This window comes from Labrus mixtus, chromosome 22, assembly GCF_963584025.1.
Source record: "Labrus mixtus chromosome 22, fLabMix1.1, whole genome shotgun sequence".
Classification (NCBI taxonomy): Eukaryota; Metazoa; Chordata; class Actinopteri; order Labriformes; family Labridae; genus Labrus; species Labrus mixtus.
In genome coordinates, this window is record NC_083633.1 from 13296063 (window position 1) to 13312578 (window position 16516).

Genomic DNA, 16516 nt, shown 5'->3' on the forward strand with positions numbered 1-16516 from the left:
TTCTCATCCTGTTTTGGGTTACATTTAAAGCCCAGCCGCTTTCATGTCAACTGTATCTTGTTGAACATGACTATTAAATTAAACAAAACCACATTTAATATAAACAACCCAGTTACCTTCAATTCACCGTGCAATATCTAGGATGTTGTTTATATCTCTTGTCTTGATGTTAGCATCCTGAATCCTGCCCTATTTTCAGGCTAGCATCGACATCACCTGCGGACACATTTCTTTCGAAAGAAAAAAAATATCCATATTATTCTGAAAAGGCTGTTTATTACCCCCCCCAAAAAAGTTCAGCGACAAAACACAATGCTTCAATAGGTTGCAGTAAACAATTGCTGTTGGTTTGCATTGAAGATGATGTAGAAACATTAATTTTGTCATACCAAATTACTCATCAATAAAGGAAGGTTTAAAAATTTTTTTTTAAAAAGGACTTCACACCTTCCCTTGCGTACATATAAAGAAGAAAGAGAAGTGACTCATCCCCAATTACTGCCACCCCTTACACCCTGGTCAGAGTGATAATGTCAAACGCCCCTCTATACGTGAAGTAATGAGAGCCGTGGAGGAAAAGAGCGTTGATGGTGACACCTCTGACTGTGACAACATATGAATTGGCAGCCTGACAGCAATGGAAAGCCGTGAAGAGGTTCCAGTATGCAGGGTGAAGTAGCGCTTTTAGCTGGGAGCCATGCAGCACACAAGGAGGGCTGGGTGCCTCTGCTTTGTACCCTCCACATTTACATGGCCTGACCCAGTTCAGCAACGGCTAGCGGTGGGGGGAGGGGACAGTCTGGGGGAAGCTAAAAATACCAACGCCTCGCATTAGGCAGCTCCATTGCAGAGGGATCCCTAGAATTGCTATCCCTGACTTGCATTGAGTTGTTGGCACATTGAGGTGTTCGAACTGCCAGAGGGTTTCCTTAGCGTGGAAACAAAGACGAAGAAGATGAGTGTATTTTCTTAGATGTCCATCACTGTTGTCCTTTACTCGTTTCCGCTTTCAGCAGCCCTTTGATGCAGCGAATTTAGTGAGTGTGTAATGTGTGAAAGCAGCCTGAAATAGCTTGGGTTAAGATGAGACTTCCTTCAACCTTGGGTAAACCACCTCATGTTCACCATGCTGAGCTATGGGTTTGCCACTAAAGCATGGAAAGGGTTAATCCCAGCCTCTGTCATTCAACCATACCATGCCAGCTGTTGGCTTTGAGATCCAATCACAATGATTTTCCACTGTTGTGACATGTGACCTGCTCCGCAACCCGAAACTGTCGCAGCACAGCAAATGTTGGCACTTCCATGGTCTCAGCGTTGTGGCCGCTGGTGGGGTGAGGGGGCGTGAATGTGGGGAGAGGGCTCATGAAGTAAGATGTGAAGACAGAAATGGAGAAGGCACTCAATAACATGCTTTAGTATAGGCTGCACATGTGACCCTGCCCTTTTAAGATGAGTCATTCAGAGGCCATTTGCACAATTAAAGAGCCACATATTGGTGCTAAGTGCACAAGACAGTCATTTACCTCAGATTCCCTAAATCATTTTCTGAAATGGGGTTAAAGTAAGATTCAAGAAACTTAAAGTGATGATTACAAATAACTACTAACTTAAATGTGAAGTTTTATTATCAAGGTTTCAGTTTAATGTGAAGAAACGACCCCTAACATATGCTTTGTTTCACATATGCACACATGAATATTTATACAAAAATTTCAGACTACACTGGAAGTCTTTCTGACTTACTTGTTCACACATGCACCTCACATCAGGAAACTACTCCTGTTGGACGGCTGGGGGTGTTGGAGGATAGTGAACTTAGCAACCGAGTCCTACGCTGTGATAATTATTGCCTTTATATTCAAAAATATCAATTATATTCGAAAGGACTGTTTCATGGACTGGGGCCTTGTCTTATTAGTCTTTGAGATCACATAGGCATATCATAACTGACCAAACTTACTTAAGGAGTAAGGAGGAGTCAGTTTAGACCACAATTTATCATGATGCCAGTATGTCTAACTTGTCCACTAATTGTCACACACACATGCTGGGAAAGGTGTAACTTTCCTCCATTGTTCTTACTTGGACTGCAATGAGATAAACATCATGTACACATGTTCACAAGGCTGGCAGGGAATTTGTGTTCAATCCTCAATCCTTTTCGTGCATGTAAAATAGCATATAAAGTTATTAGATAAAGCCTGCTGTCATAAAAAAGTAAAGCATTTTTCAATAGACATTTCAATATGCAACAAAGGCCTCATCGTAAACCTGAGATGAGTAGAAGCTGAGCAAGAGTATTTTCCTTTCAATGAGGGGGATTTCTGCGATCTCTCCCACCTCAGTAACACGCCCGGCCCTGCAATTATGCTGTGTAATAAATAATGAATCCTGTCCCTTTTTCCATGGCAGATGGCTCCAAATAGAATCTCAACATGTGACAGAATAGTTTCCAAGAATCTCAATGGAATAAGCTGCAAGCATTCATACGTGCAATTGTGCATTTTCTCTCCTTGCATCTGTGTCCCAGTTTAAAGTTGTGACATATTTTGACTTTTGGATGTTTAAGTTTGGAGGTGCATGCTTGATGTCCTATTTAGATTAAAGACAGAAAAATGGTGTCCTCTTGAGCACATTATGGTCAAATCCAGAAAGAGGTTATATCTTCCCCAGCTGAGAGATAAGTGCTGCATTTTCTTCAGGCGAGGAGTATCGTCGCTGTCTGTCTACACTGGTGCCTTTCTTTATTGATCAGTACAGCTTCCCCAGGGCCTCCCAGCAGAAAGTACAGTTTATGTTTCATACAAACGTCCAAGGCTTAAAGAAAAAAATCCATCCCATCTTGATTTATCTTTCCCCCAAAAAATCCAGTTTAGTCCCTCATGGGTTTGAAGAAATAAATCAAATCCTCCTTAAAACAGATTAACACCTCCAATACTTTAGCCTTTGTAAGTGCACTTTGAAGTTGTACGCTTGTACTTAACTTAGATAAATTCCTATCAACTTGGTCGACATGAATGAATCAGCGTCGTTGTGTTAGGCTGATTAAAGCTGAATGGACAGCAGCCTCTCATTAGAATGGACTCTCCCATGTAAAGCACCATGGAGCTCCCTGATGCCACAGATAGTCTTAATTAGATTAAACAGAAGGCTTTTCCTGAGGTAATCAGTCACTGGCTCCCTGCTCTCTATGCTGGTGGGGGTAGCATAGTGTCCACTGCGGGGAAGCTGCTGGCTTTTTTTCCTCACTCAATGACAGATCTACTGTATGTTCTTTGAACACAGCAGGGGGCTATGATACAGTTGCATGGATCGCCGGATGAAAGAGTTTGACTGTGATGCTGTATTTAACACCTGGTAGTACTAAAAGAGGAAACTGCCTCTTTGGCATTCAGATCTGCCCTATAGTATTTAAAGAGATCAGACATTTCATTGTAGAATGAAAGAGAGTAATCTGGGCTTCATGATTGATGATTTGCTTTTTCTACTCAATACTCAAATATAAGATCATCGCTAAACTCTGCTTTTCCCTCAAGATAGAGAGTTCTCAGTGTGGGTAAAGATGGATTATTAACCAATAAAAACCAAATTAACAGATAAAGTACAGAAGCTCTGTTCTATGTTCTACAAACACACTTTCTTTAAAGGCTTTATATGCGATTTTTCACACTTAAATGTAATAGAAATCAAGTATATCCTCTGAAAATAACTCTGCGAGTCATGACTGTCTACAATGGGTGTAACACACGAGTCCCACTGTCTGATGCTTTCCGAGTTTTCCGAGTCATATCTTCAGTTTGTTTACATCGACAGGACGGCCAGCCAACTCATCCCCTCTCGTATAAAAGTTGTTTAATTGAGGGACTAGAGAAAAGAAGAGTAACATACATGAGTACCACTGCAATTGCAATTCTACTTCTACATGGACTTAATGCAACAGTTTTATTTCCCACTCAAAGCAAATGAACCAGGCTCAGAGAGTCAACTCATACCAGTTGAAAAATTGCAAGACACTCTGGGAGAAGCTGCTGCAAACCCTTTACTGTAAAACAGCTGCCATAACTTTGTATTAATAGTCGATGAAGATGGCAGACGGGAAAGGACTACCTTTTAAACTGTCTGTGCAGGAAAAACCCTGGAAGCAGCTCTGAGCAGAGTGATCACTGAATGCTAATGCTCCACTCCCCTCGCACACTCGGTCAGGGAAGCAGAGTGCACATTACTTGACAAGTGCTTTTGTCCACATGACAAAATTATTCTTATTTTATTACAACTCAAGTGCAGCTAATCAAACATCTCTTGGCAGGGACTGCAGCAGTTTTGCTAATTACTGAGCTGCTCGTCTAAGCAGCTAAGTGGTTTCCTTTTATGCAGCAGTAAAATGTTCCAACTTAAGTGTTGCTGCTCATGTTTTGAAGCTGTATGATGACAGATTCTGAGAGAAACACAAATGGTCAAATGAGCGTAGCTTGAAAGGCTTAATTGAATACAAGCAATCATAAAGTCAACACTAGAGTAAAAGCAGGGTGACTCCCAAGGGAAACTAATCAAATGATGATAATGCTGTGTGAAAGGAACCTGTAAGATAAAGACAAAAATAAGTATTGACTTGACTGGTTTTCTCATTCATTCACTATATGATGAAGAGTCATGATACCAGATTTTTAAACTTTGATACTATACATGACCCTATACGTGGTATTTCCTTTCCTACTAAAATTATGCAAGCAAACTTCTGCATGCTGTCTACTCTGGACAAACACGTGTGAAACATTTTGGTTTAGAAATACATACTAAAATAAGCCCTTCCTTTTCTCTCTGTAAGAGACATAAACATAACTTTTGCATCCTAATGAGATGCCAAAAGGACTTGAGAAACATCAATATTTGCCAAATTGTGATTTTGAATTTGAATTGCAACCATTATTAAACACATTTCATTTTAAAATACGTTGTGAAGTATTGAAGTATTGCACATTTTGACAACCTAAGCATGACATCATAAATGTACGTTGAAACCTTCTGTATAATAATGTCACTAATGGCTTTGCTCTTCTCTTTCAGACCTGCATGCATGGTGACCTCCACCTCTGTGGGTGATCCTCAGTCACCATGAAAGACTAGGAACTCAGCTCTCCGAGGGAAATGGCCCGTTTTGTAATACCCCTGCCCTGCTACCCGGCGCATGACTCCAGCTGCCTCTGAAGGGCCCGTCAGCTGTTTTATGGGAACTACCACTGTGCTTGCACCCTTGAGGATTTAAGCTTTTCCAGGAACACTTTTTTTTTTTCTTTTACCCCCACTGTTGAGCTGAAGCAGAGAGTGGGGAGGTGTCGAGACAATGGCGAACAACTCGTACAGCGGGGTGAAGAACTCCATGGTGGAGGCCAACCACGATGGAGACTTTGGCTGCACGCTCAAAGAACTGCGCTCCCTTATGGAACTGAGAGGCGCAGAGGCGCTAAGCAAAATCGGGGAATCTTTTGATGATAGTCAAGGACTCTGCCAGCGGTTAAAAACATCACCTATAGATGGTAAATGCTTCCTTCACACTCAGCATGATTAATGGATCAAACTCAGGATGTAATCTAAACAGTGCTAGTAGTCAGTGCTGTTGGAATGCTAATGTGCTGCATAGTTTAGGAGGCGTGTCACTGCCCTGTCATCCACATTGTGGATACCTTGACATCACTTCCTTGGAAAACTCATATGCCAGACAGGTGGCCAGGCAGGCTGGCTCTGACCTGGGCCAGTCCTGCTCTATTTCGAGGCCTGTGGATATGTCCCTCTTACCCTCCCTCTCTCTCCCTTTTCACCTCTGTGTGTGCGTGTCGTTGCGTCTCTGTATGCAGGCTTCAGACAGACCAGCTGTCTGCCTGGGCACAGCACCAGGCTGCAGGCAGGTCAACGTCCCACATGTGGCGAACTAAACAGGAGGCTGTAAGGCTGGGTAGTAATGACTTGAACATGTAAAGGAAGGAGTGAGTTCATCTTTTGAATGTCTCCTCTGTTCGTTACTCTAAAACAACAAAACAGTGCACACAACGCTAGCACTATGCTGAGTATTGTAAAAGAAAAAAAGAGTAATAGGCTACAGCAGAACCCCAGCAGAAGTGACTGACAGCACCACTATCTATCTTTTTTGCCATTTTTCAACCACTCTTTTCCCTCTGTCTCGGTTTGTCTCTCTATAGACAGTCTGCCTAATCGCCAGCATGACCTTGACTGAACTCTTATGGGAGGGGATTTTCAGTTTGATCCCAGATTAAAACGGCACCGCACATTCACTGTGGCAGCAACAGTCCGCTATTCACTGTCTCAAAAGCAAAGGAAACAAATTTCCTGGGCCTCACCAGACCAAAAGGAATGCAATAAATACCACACGATAAAACAACACAAAACATCTGTCATTCAAGAAGCACCACCACCTCACCATTCGATTTTTGACCTTTCATTTATCGACAACACAGTGTACATGCAGAGTCTCTCTGCTTGCACTTTGTGTTCTGCAGGCTAGTAGGCCATTGTCTGAACCGAGGAGAAATTGCTGAGTAGGAATTTGCCTGAAAGAGAGCCTGAGCTGTCCAAACATGCATGTGGCTGTCAAGCTGGTGAACATAGTCCTGTCATATTTGTAGCATGAGTGACTTTCCTTTCCAAAGCGTATACTACCTAGCCTATGCTACAAAAGAATGTGGCTTACAATATTGGTTGATAGTAATATCAAGTTATCAGCAATGTTTGCTTTAGCTATACACTTGATCAATATCTGCAGTCTATATTTGCCATCCTCAGCTTATTAAACAGGTTTTTAAGGCGGAGGGGATATTTACTCATGTCTACATTCTAAATGAAGACCAATTTTTTTGCTAAACATGCCAAATACCTTACAAAACAAAAACCGCTCATACCAGATTTTCTAAATATTCTCTTTCATTTCTACAGTTATTTGCGACTGCACTATACTGATAAGCTTGAAAAGATCCTCATTTCGTTTCCCCTCGCAGCAGGTTATTGTTGCACTTGGTAGGCAGCCACTCAGTATTTTTTATACTTCCACTTTCAATCAGCTCATTCCTCATTGGCTTGGGAAATTAAGCCATCATTTAAGATTACAGGCGCTTGACAATTGAAAAGGGATTTCTAATTAGTTGGTTGGCCATTTCTGGAACCTCTTAAGCCAATCCTCCGCTAATCCTCCACATTTCCAAGCTCTTTTTTTCCCCTCACCCAAAGAAGTTTGACTGAACTTCTGTGTTGCAGCTGTGCATGGATGTACCACTCTACGCAGACTAATTTTTAGCACGGCCTGTCAGCCTGGATTAGGCTTAATATAATTTATCGTGCTGCTGTTTCCGTTCTACAACTTAAGTCTAGGTAATTTTGAGATCACTTAGATTGAACTTCATGGGGATGCAATTTATAGTGATTCTGCTAATTAACATACTAATGCTCTGAGTTTGAAAAATTATGCACATTTCACAATAGGCTTTCTAAAATGTGACAATGAACGCTGCCAAACTCTTATTCAAATATTACTTTTGTGTGTTTGACAAAGACAGACCATTAACCCGTCACAGGGTTTTATTGTAGTGGAATAAAAGGTGAAATCTGAAGAGTATAATCATAAAACATATCAAGCCCAATAGATTATATAATATTGGACATATTTAAACTCTGGTTCTGCTGGTATTCTAAGAAATAGGTTCCATAGTGATGAGGACACCCTTTTGTGATTGAAAAAGATGGCTGACCAATACCTGAAGTTCATGCAGTTGGTCTGGTGTTAGTTCTGCCTTGCACATAATGTAATTTTTGTGCTCTAGTAGTTAGTGATGCTCAGAACATAATGATCAGTTGGGCTTTGGTTTCACTCTGTTTTCTTGGTAGCTGTGCAGTTATTTTCATAAATGTCCATAACATTTAAACGGGAACTCCCCGACATTTACACGCGTCATAACCAGTTTACTCATTTTGGAAAGTAAGACTCAGTGTGTAAAATCACTTTATGTGATGTGATCTGTGGTTTTTGTAACTGGTGACTGGGACTCAGATGACACATTGCAACAAATGTAGCCAGTAAGAGCTTGTGGACTTGTCAGTGGCATGGTCCTAAGTCAAGGAAAGCAATGCTGTTGTATGGGTAACTTATCTTTTTATGGCCTTACTAGATGAGTCAGGGCATCTGAGCCTCTGCTGCATCAGTTGTGACCATTCTTGTTGTTTTTAATCCGTCTCTCGTGAGTCCCACAGCTGTTTGTAAAAGCTATTCTAAATCACTGGAGTACTGTTTTGACAAAATTCCCATCCCTTTAGCACATTTTCTCAGCATTGAATATCACCGCCCTGGGGCATAGTATTGTACTCCAAAGTGTATCCAGATGTCTGCATTAAGGTTTGGGGAGTCTTTCTTCTGGGCACAACAGTTGGTGCTTTAAGATACAAATAAATTATGGTTTGTTTGTGTGTTAAAAAAAAAAATCAGAGGTGGTAATTATGTACTTTTCAGCATTTGATATTAGAAAAAGTGAAATCATGTGCTATCAATATTTTCAGCAAGCCCTGCAAACACATCAGCACTTATTTTTCTCCCCACGGTAAGCTCTATTTCGTCTGCATAATAAGACCTATCAAATGGCCACTTTGCATCAATATTATTGACAGTGTTCTCCTATTTTCGCTGCCATCTTCTGTCGATTGCTACTTCAGTGTAGTCAAATATTTGGGTTGCAGCCTATCGATCCAATCAGCTGAGGGCTTAGAGGCTTGCACAATTGGACCGCAATTCTCAGAAGCTGACAGGCTCTCTGGATATGTCATGCCAGACACCATGCCCCCCCCCCTCCAATTCAACGGAGAGGTTGAGACTGTTAAATTATAGTTTACTCGTTTGCAGTTCAGAGACAGAGGGCAGGAAAAGCTCGTCTTCATCTCTGAATTCAGAAAGATGTGCTTGTGTGGGCTGTAGCCACTAGGGATGAAGAACATATGAAGATGCTGCTGATGATAGTGAAGCTGAATATCGGTTTCTTGTATCTCCTTAAAGTCCTAGTAAAGTGTCATTGTATTTGTCATTCAAAACCAAATTTAGTGTTGGAACTGTCTAGTACAAACATTTCAGATATCTAGTGTTTATTTCGAGAGTTGTCTTAAATGTTACTTATATAGTCTTGTGGTCTTGGTGAGCATTTTCTCACTGAGCGTGCTGCATTACTGTTCCATTGTGGACAAAGCTCTTCTCATTAGCACACAATCTGCTTAGGTGCAATAAGAACCAAAATACTTTAATCACTTTAAATGGAGAAGAATTACATCAGGAACATTAGGAATTTGCTAACTGTTAGGATACTTAAATTGAAGATAAACTTCAAATACAAAAAAAAACCCAATAATAATGACTTTGGACCAAGTGGTTAGCCTGTGTGTAGAAAAAAAAAACAGATACTACCACCTGCACAGAGGTGCTGGGAGCCCCAGAATCCAATTATCCATGTAAGATTTGGAGCACAATATCAATATAAACATACTCCCATTTGTTATTGACCTTGCTGCACTTTGGACAATTTATATTCATGTTACTCCATTTTTAATAGTGTTTGCCTCTGTTACCTAGGTCACTGAGATAGTTCATCCAAAAAGATTTTAAACACCTGAAGAATAATTTGCATGTTTAACATTTTAATCTGCGTGAAGAAGTTTCTTCACCCAGAGTTTTTCCTGCCAGGCCCCTTGTAAAATTTCCATGTGAAGTCGGGGTGAGCCGATGTGAGAATTCGGCAGGAAATTTTCTGGAAAATTCACCACAAGCTAGTTGGCGGAGGAGATGGAGGTTAATACCTGCTACCAGCATGAGTCCAGTCCGATCTCCATGCATGTAATTGAACAGATACATTATGTTTTCGGTTCACAAGTAATGCTTTTCTCTGCTGCTTCCTCGATATTGTGAATAGGTCAAAATACATGTAGAATTGGTATAAAGGGCAAAGTTGTCATTATAGCGGACAGCCCTCCCCACTCCCCATTTGGCAGACAGGGATTGTCTCTCCACTCTGGGGTTCAAGCAACTCAGGAACATTTCAGGGGCATGCAACCTGAACATTTTTGGGAGTTCTTAAAACAGCTTCACAAGTAAATGTATTTTTCTGAGCTGCTTCAATACTATACTTCTTCCAAGTTGCACTATGCCTCCACCAGAGAACCTTCAGTTCTCTAACATACAGGTCATACATAAATCAGTGATATCAATTATACCACATCTTCACCAGGGGATAAGTATGTAGTTATTATTTATTTAGATCAACCTACAGTACTGGTATTGGATCGGTAGATTTTCAATTTGCAAACTGAGGTATTGGCTTCTGTGTCGGGAGGGAAACAATAGTATCAGAACATCGCTATTAAGGACAGGGTGTGAAGAATTCCTTTCCTCTCTTTTCTTTGTTTTTTTTTGTGCACAAGTCTTCACATATTCCCTTTGAAATAAGATTGCTTTGATTCGTCCTCTGAATGGTGTTTTATTGAGCTGCGTAGTGTTCTGGACATCTCGCCCTACACACAGCTATTTAAAGGCAGAAAAAATGTGACCCTACATCTTTTAATTATGACAGGCCTAGAGTGAAGCCTTACCTTGACCCCCACTGTGGGGGCTAAAATGACAGTACTCAGGGTCAGCTAGGGACAAGCATCCAAATTAAATGGTTAATGATTAGCTACTTGACTTGAGACTGACTCTGGCTGCTAAAAGGATGTGAGGGGCCAAGGACAGCCTATTTTCTGTTTGTGTATCTAGCCCAGAGAGACGACTTGTTGATCGTCCTCTGTCACTTGTATTTACTGCTCTAATGCAAAAGGAAAACGTGGTGTAAAATTGAACGGGGTATTAGCTGTCAGCATGTTTTCATTAGAGGCGTAGTGAATCAAAGCAGACGGTGAGAGACAGCCAGGGAGCAGCAACAGGCAGCTATGCAAGATAAACCCCGTAGCCTTTTAATGTGCCGTGTGATGAGTCATCAACATTTTTCTCACCTCCCTTTTAGAAAAGAATGTGTTAGTGCTAAATTGTAAAGTCAATTAGAAATGTACCTAGTGATGTACAAGATTATTCTCCCCCTATCTCTTTTTAACGGAGAAGACCAGAACTGTTTAAAGTGACCGGTGGTTGGAAATGTGAATGATGGAACACGGGCTGTTTTATGTTTAAGCTATTCTTTAGTATAGTGCCGTCCTGTTGTCAATAAGTGGGTTATAATGGTTACATTGAGAGGGACCTTGATTGATGCTTAATGTTCTTCAGAGCTCAAAAGATGGATGATCAATCGGTGAGCATCAACATTTTTGATGATCGTTTAAAGCTCCTGTGAGGAACTTTTGGTTTGTGTTGATTTTGGAAACCCCTGCGGAGAAAGAGGTACCACTTATCTCTTTGCTGATTTTGTCCTGTACATGCGTCACTAATGTTTTTTAAGGAGAAAAAAAAGGATATGAAAATCTGTGCCGTGGAAAATGTAGAGGATACTAAGTATCTAAGTCATGGACTTATCATTGAAATACTCCTTTCTTATATAAAGTGGTATCTTATCTTATTATACATAATATAAAATGTTGACATTGTTTAGTGTTTTTGGAATGAAACGGCATTTATAAGCAAACACTTCTTCCACTTGTCACATAGTTGTGACTCATGACAACAGAAAACACTTAAGCTGGTAAATAAAAACACACTTAAGAGCTGATTAAAGAGACTACTTCAAATGAGACATAATAATTGTGATTAAAAAAGAAAGTCAACAGTCTTTAGCCACTGGGCTCAGAAAACACTGATAGACTATGGTCAAGAATAGAAGAGTGTGTCTCTCCTTGAGGTTCAGGTGTGCATAGACTTGTTTACCAAATGTAGTAACTGCAGCCTACAGTTCTTAAGCAGCATGTTTTGAATTTTTTTTATTTTTTAGTTATATCTTATAACCTTGTTAAAAACCTGATCTTTCAAAGTTCCTCTGAATATTTATTCCTATATTTGTGTTTCAGATTGTTGCACATTTAAAAGCAAATAAGTGGAAACTGGACAGTGAGCCAGGGTGTTCATATTTAATAGTCCCCAGAAATAGCAAAGGTTAAAAGTAAGTTTTATTTGAGTCATACTTTAACAGTCCCATCGCTCCGTTTTTGTCTTGATGGAGGTGAATCTGAAGATGTTTTTGTTGTTGACTTAATTGTGTATAGAGAAACATGGCTGCGAAAGATTCCAACAGCTTATTGAAATGTAAAGCATACTGTTTTTTTTACTCGACTGCGTGAAAATTTAACATTCATTTTTACAATGTGACAAAGAAAAGAAGCCAATATTAATATTTGAAAAGCTGAGGATGTGCAGAATATTTGCTTGAAAAATGAGTGATGAGTCTTCAAACTAGTTGTTATTCTCATGTGAAGAACAACTGTCTCCACTGTTGTTGCTGCACACACTCGTTATCCAAATGTGGTGTCAAGATTTGCATTGTACTTCTAGCCTGTGTGTGTCAGCGTGTGTGTCTATCTTTTGTCTGTCCTTCTCTCTGTCTGTCCACACCTTGACCCTTCTGATCCTATTCCCTATTAAGACTCTGCTATTCTGAGTGCAGCTCCCCCCCCACCACCCCCCATTTGCCTGTCAGTAGCAGTTTCACACAGTCTCTCTTAGCTGGCCTCCCGTTCTGCACCCCGCCCCCACCCCCCACGGCTCAGTCCAGTCCACGCAGCCACCCACACAGAGTCCGACGGCATGAATAGAGCTGAAAAAACTGTCGTGCATCATCAAATGTGAGAAGGCCCTTTTGAATATATGACTATGCCACCTTGAATGTGGAGGCATGTGAATGGGGCGGGTGTGGGTGTGGGTGGGAGGGGGGCTGCAGAATGCTCTCAGTGCACATGGATGAATAGGTCTCCGGCCGACCAGACGTGTGATGCGTCAGAGAGATGACTCTATCAGAGGACGCTTACACACCTGTGATTTCAAAGCTGATTGGACCTCTTCCATCAGTCGGCCATTGTATTTAAAAAGGCAGTTTACGCAATTAGATTTGACCTCACATTTCTTTGTGTGCCTGAAAGAGGTGAAAATGTTTGACATGGCCACAAAGAGTGTCTCATTGTTTCCCAGCATTGTCACCTCTCCTGTTTCCAGTCACAAATGCTAATCCCTTCAGGTTTAGGGTATTTGGAGGGTCCGGTAACCTTTGAGTTCTTCTCCCATGAACCGAATACCGACAGAAATGCCTCCCATCTAAACTCAAATAATGCAGCATTTAACTCTCTTCTGATTTATGTGGATGTTTGAGATGGATTTATAAATGGAAATGTTGTGAATAAAATGCTTTTTTTTTGTCTTTGTCTTTGCCTCCCCAGGTCTAAGTGGACAGCCCGCAGACATCGAGAAGCGGAAAACAGTGTTTGGGCAAAATTTAATACCGCCCAAAAAACCCAAAACTTTTTTACAGTTAGTGTGGGAGGCGCTACAGGATGTCACACTGATTATCTTAGAAGTGGCAGCCATAGTTTCACTAGGCCTTTCTTTTTATAGACCTCCAGATGCCGAAAGAGAACGTAAGCAGCAACACTTCTCATTGATCCTTGTTACTGTTAGCCTTTCTTTAATTGAACTGTTTTTGGTCGTTCATAGCATGCTTAATTTTAAACAAATGTTGATTTGTTTCATTTATCTGGATAATCTCTAATTTCACGGTCATATCTGATAACAGGCCCACTCTCTTAGAGTTTTACGCTGTATCTATTTGTTTAAATGTGTGCCTGAGTGACATGAAGATGTGATATGCTGTTTTATTTATGGGATAGTGACAAAGAACCTCTTTGTATTCATTTCCCTCTGCAGACTGTGGAAGGGCAGCTGGCGGTGTGGAGGATGAAAATGAGTCGGAAGCAGGCTGGATCGAGGGCGCCGCCATTCTTCTGTCAGTAATCTGTGTGGTGCTGGTGACGGCGTTCAACGACTGGAGTAAAGAGAAGCAGTTCAGGGGCCTCCAGAGCCGCATCGAGCAGGAGCAGAAATTTACCGTCGTCCGTGGAGGACAAGTCATCCAAATTCCTGTGGCTGAGATCGTGGTGGGCGACATTGCACAAATAAAATATGGTGAGAAATGATTTACAGCTTTGTTTTCGTTTGTCTTTAACTCGAGATGTTGCTGTTTGATGGTTTAAAGTTTGTCAACTAATAAACGTAAAAAAAATCCAAGACTCAATAAAAGTAATTGTGCTATCAGCGTAAAATCCAGGATATATTTCTTCACCGGTAAACAATAAATAAACGAATCTCCCAGAGGAAATAAAAAAAGAAGTCGAGCTCTCAGCCTATTGTAACGTTGATATTTGTGAAGTACGCCCCGACAGCCCACAACCACTGCACACCTCTGCTGGTCACTTTTTGTCTCTCACTGTCTTTTCAATCAAACCAGCTCTCTACAAGGTTTATTTTCTATACCTCTGTTTTCTTTAAATGCATGATTATGACCTTAAGAAAGAGAAAAAAATTGCCGCCGCAATCCTGGCCTGGGTTGTTATGTATCCCAGTATGCTTTGCAAAAGGAAGTGGCTGTTTGGGGCGAATTTTCAATTGGTATCAGGTCGCCTGCAGTGGGTGAGGGTGGGGGCTGCACTTGCGGTCATGTCAGTGTATATCTCACCACTCACCTTCTAAGATGAAAGAAAGGTTGTAAAAGTGCGTTGTATACACCAAACTTTACGATAGTACACTTCTGTTCCTTCAAATTAAAAGCGAGCCCTCCTCGTGTTTTTCAGGTGACCTTTTGCCCGCTGACGGAGTCCTCCTCCAAGGCAATGACCTGAAGATCGATGAGAGCTCACTCACAGGAGAGTCAGACCATGTCAAGAAAACACATGGAAAAGATCCTATGCTGTTATCAGGTAACACAAGGCATTCATTTGATGGCGTTTTTTGTAAAGTTTTCTTCTTTCTGGTTCTTTTCTGAAGATAAGTCAAGGTTGTGATTTAATAACTTCTCCTGTCATTTTGTCCAATTTTCGAACACGCTGTCAAGAAATGATTCATAATGCAGGAGTTCGTTTAAATATTACAACACATCGTTTTCAAAGTCTGTCTTCTTGTCAGTCCAGTCTTTATTAAATGAAATGACCAATAACCTTTGTGCACTTTCTTCTCGTCCAAATGCTATTACATTTTTTAAAGACTTTAAAATAGAGGTCAATGGGGAAGCTGACCCTCTTACTTTAAAAATGAGTTCTGATAATTAAAACACTGCATGGTCTATGAGGTACCTACATTTTTAAATAGATGTTTGATCGGCTGTCTTGAGCCTCTCAGACTTCCGACCCAGGAAGTGACCTTTGACAGACTAAGCCATACTGCATCATCGAGGCCATTTGACAGGAGAAGCATGACAACATGAGACAACAGACGGCTCCACTTTTGTTCCAACATTTCATCCCACATTGATAACGTTAACACATTTGAATTAACATAAATATGGTATAAAATATATATTTTTAAAACAACAGGTGAACCACTTTTTGACTCGTGAAGATATTTGATCATTTATAAATAAGATGTTGCTGCTGCACACTGAAAATAGTAGCAGAAGTCAATGTAATGTTCATTTGTGTAGCTTTAGTGACAAACTTGATTAGAATTAAAAATGAATTGGTGTCCCTATCTTGCAGCTCAGTGTAATCAATTATCATCAAACCATCCAACAGTCCCCAGATGCAATGCTGTTATAGCTCCAGTGTTGTGTATAGCAGGTGTGTGTGTGTGTGTGTGTGTGTGTGTGTGTGTGTGTGTGTGTGTGTGTGTGTGTGTGTGTGTGTGTGTGTGTGTGTGTGTGTGTGTGTGTGTGTGTGTGTGTGTGTGTGTGTGTGTGTGTGTGTGTGTGTGTGTGTGTGTGTGTGTGTGTGTGTGTGTGTGTGTGTGTGTGTGTGTGTGTGTGTGTGTGTGTGCTGTCTGATTTCCTGTCCTCAGCACCAGCTGCATCCCTTCTGCCATCACTCTCCTGAATGGAGGGAAAACATCCTCTAATTAACACGGACATTAGAGAACTTTTAGAAGCTTTCCACTACTCCATTTCTTTTTAAATTTCTATTTTCTCTTCTATTGTTTGTTTTTTCTGTTCTTATCAACAAGATCTTTTTTCCCGCGTCCTTAGAGGGATACAGACACTGAGATAATAAATGGTTGTAGCCTCTTAGATTTCCCTTAATTCACCCTCACCGACAATCATCTTTTGATTAAAAGCGGCTTGTTAAAGGTTAGGAGGGCCAATGAGAGTATGAGTTTCTTTTACTCTTTTACTTGTGTATTGCATGCATTTCAAAATGACATTTTTGTGTGGCTGAAAAAGGTGCTTTCTAAACCAGGTTGCACATTTTTATTTGTAATCAAAGGTCAGTGTTAAATCTAAACCTCAATAAAAAAAAGATCAAAGCAAAAGTGAAGGTTATTAAAGCTTCTGCCAAACCAAGTCAAACATGAATTAAAAAACAT

The 16516-nt window shown here is 40.7% G+C and overlaps 1 protein-coding gene across 6 annotated transcripts in view; it reads left to right on the plus strand.

Moving 5' to 3' along the window:
• atp2b1a (ATPase plasma membrane Ca2+ transporting 1a) overlaps window positions 1-16516 on the plus strand; it is a 39533-nt gene that overhangs the window by 5829 nt on the left and 17188 nt on the right. For all 6 annotated transcript variants that reach the window (XM_061030342.1, XM_061030344.1, XM_061030343.1 and 3 more), the window contains exons 2-5: window positions 5068-5537; window positions 13390-13587; window positions 13874-14131; window positions 14797-14922. In XM_061030342.1, coding sequence (XP_060886325.1) covers window positions 5345-5537; window positions 13390-13587; window positions 13874-14131; window positions 14797-14922 — 775 coding nt within the window. In that variant the 5' untranslated portion in view covers window positions 5068-5344. The remainder of the gene's footprint in view (window positions 1-5067; window positions 5538-13389; window positions 13588-13873; window positions 14132-14796; window positions 14923-16516) is intronic.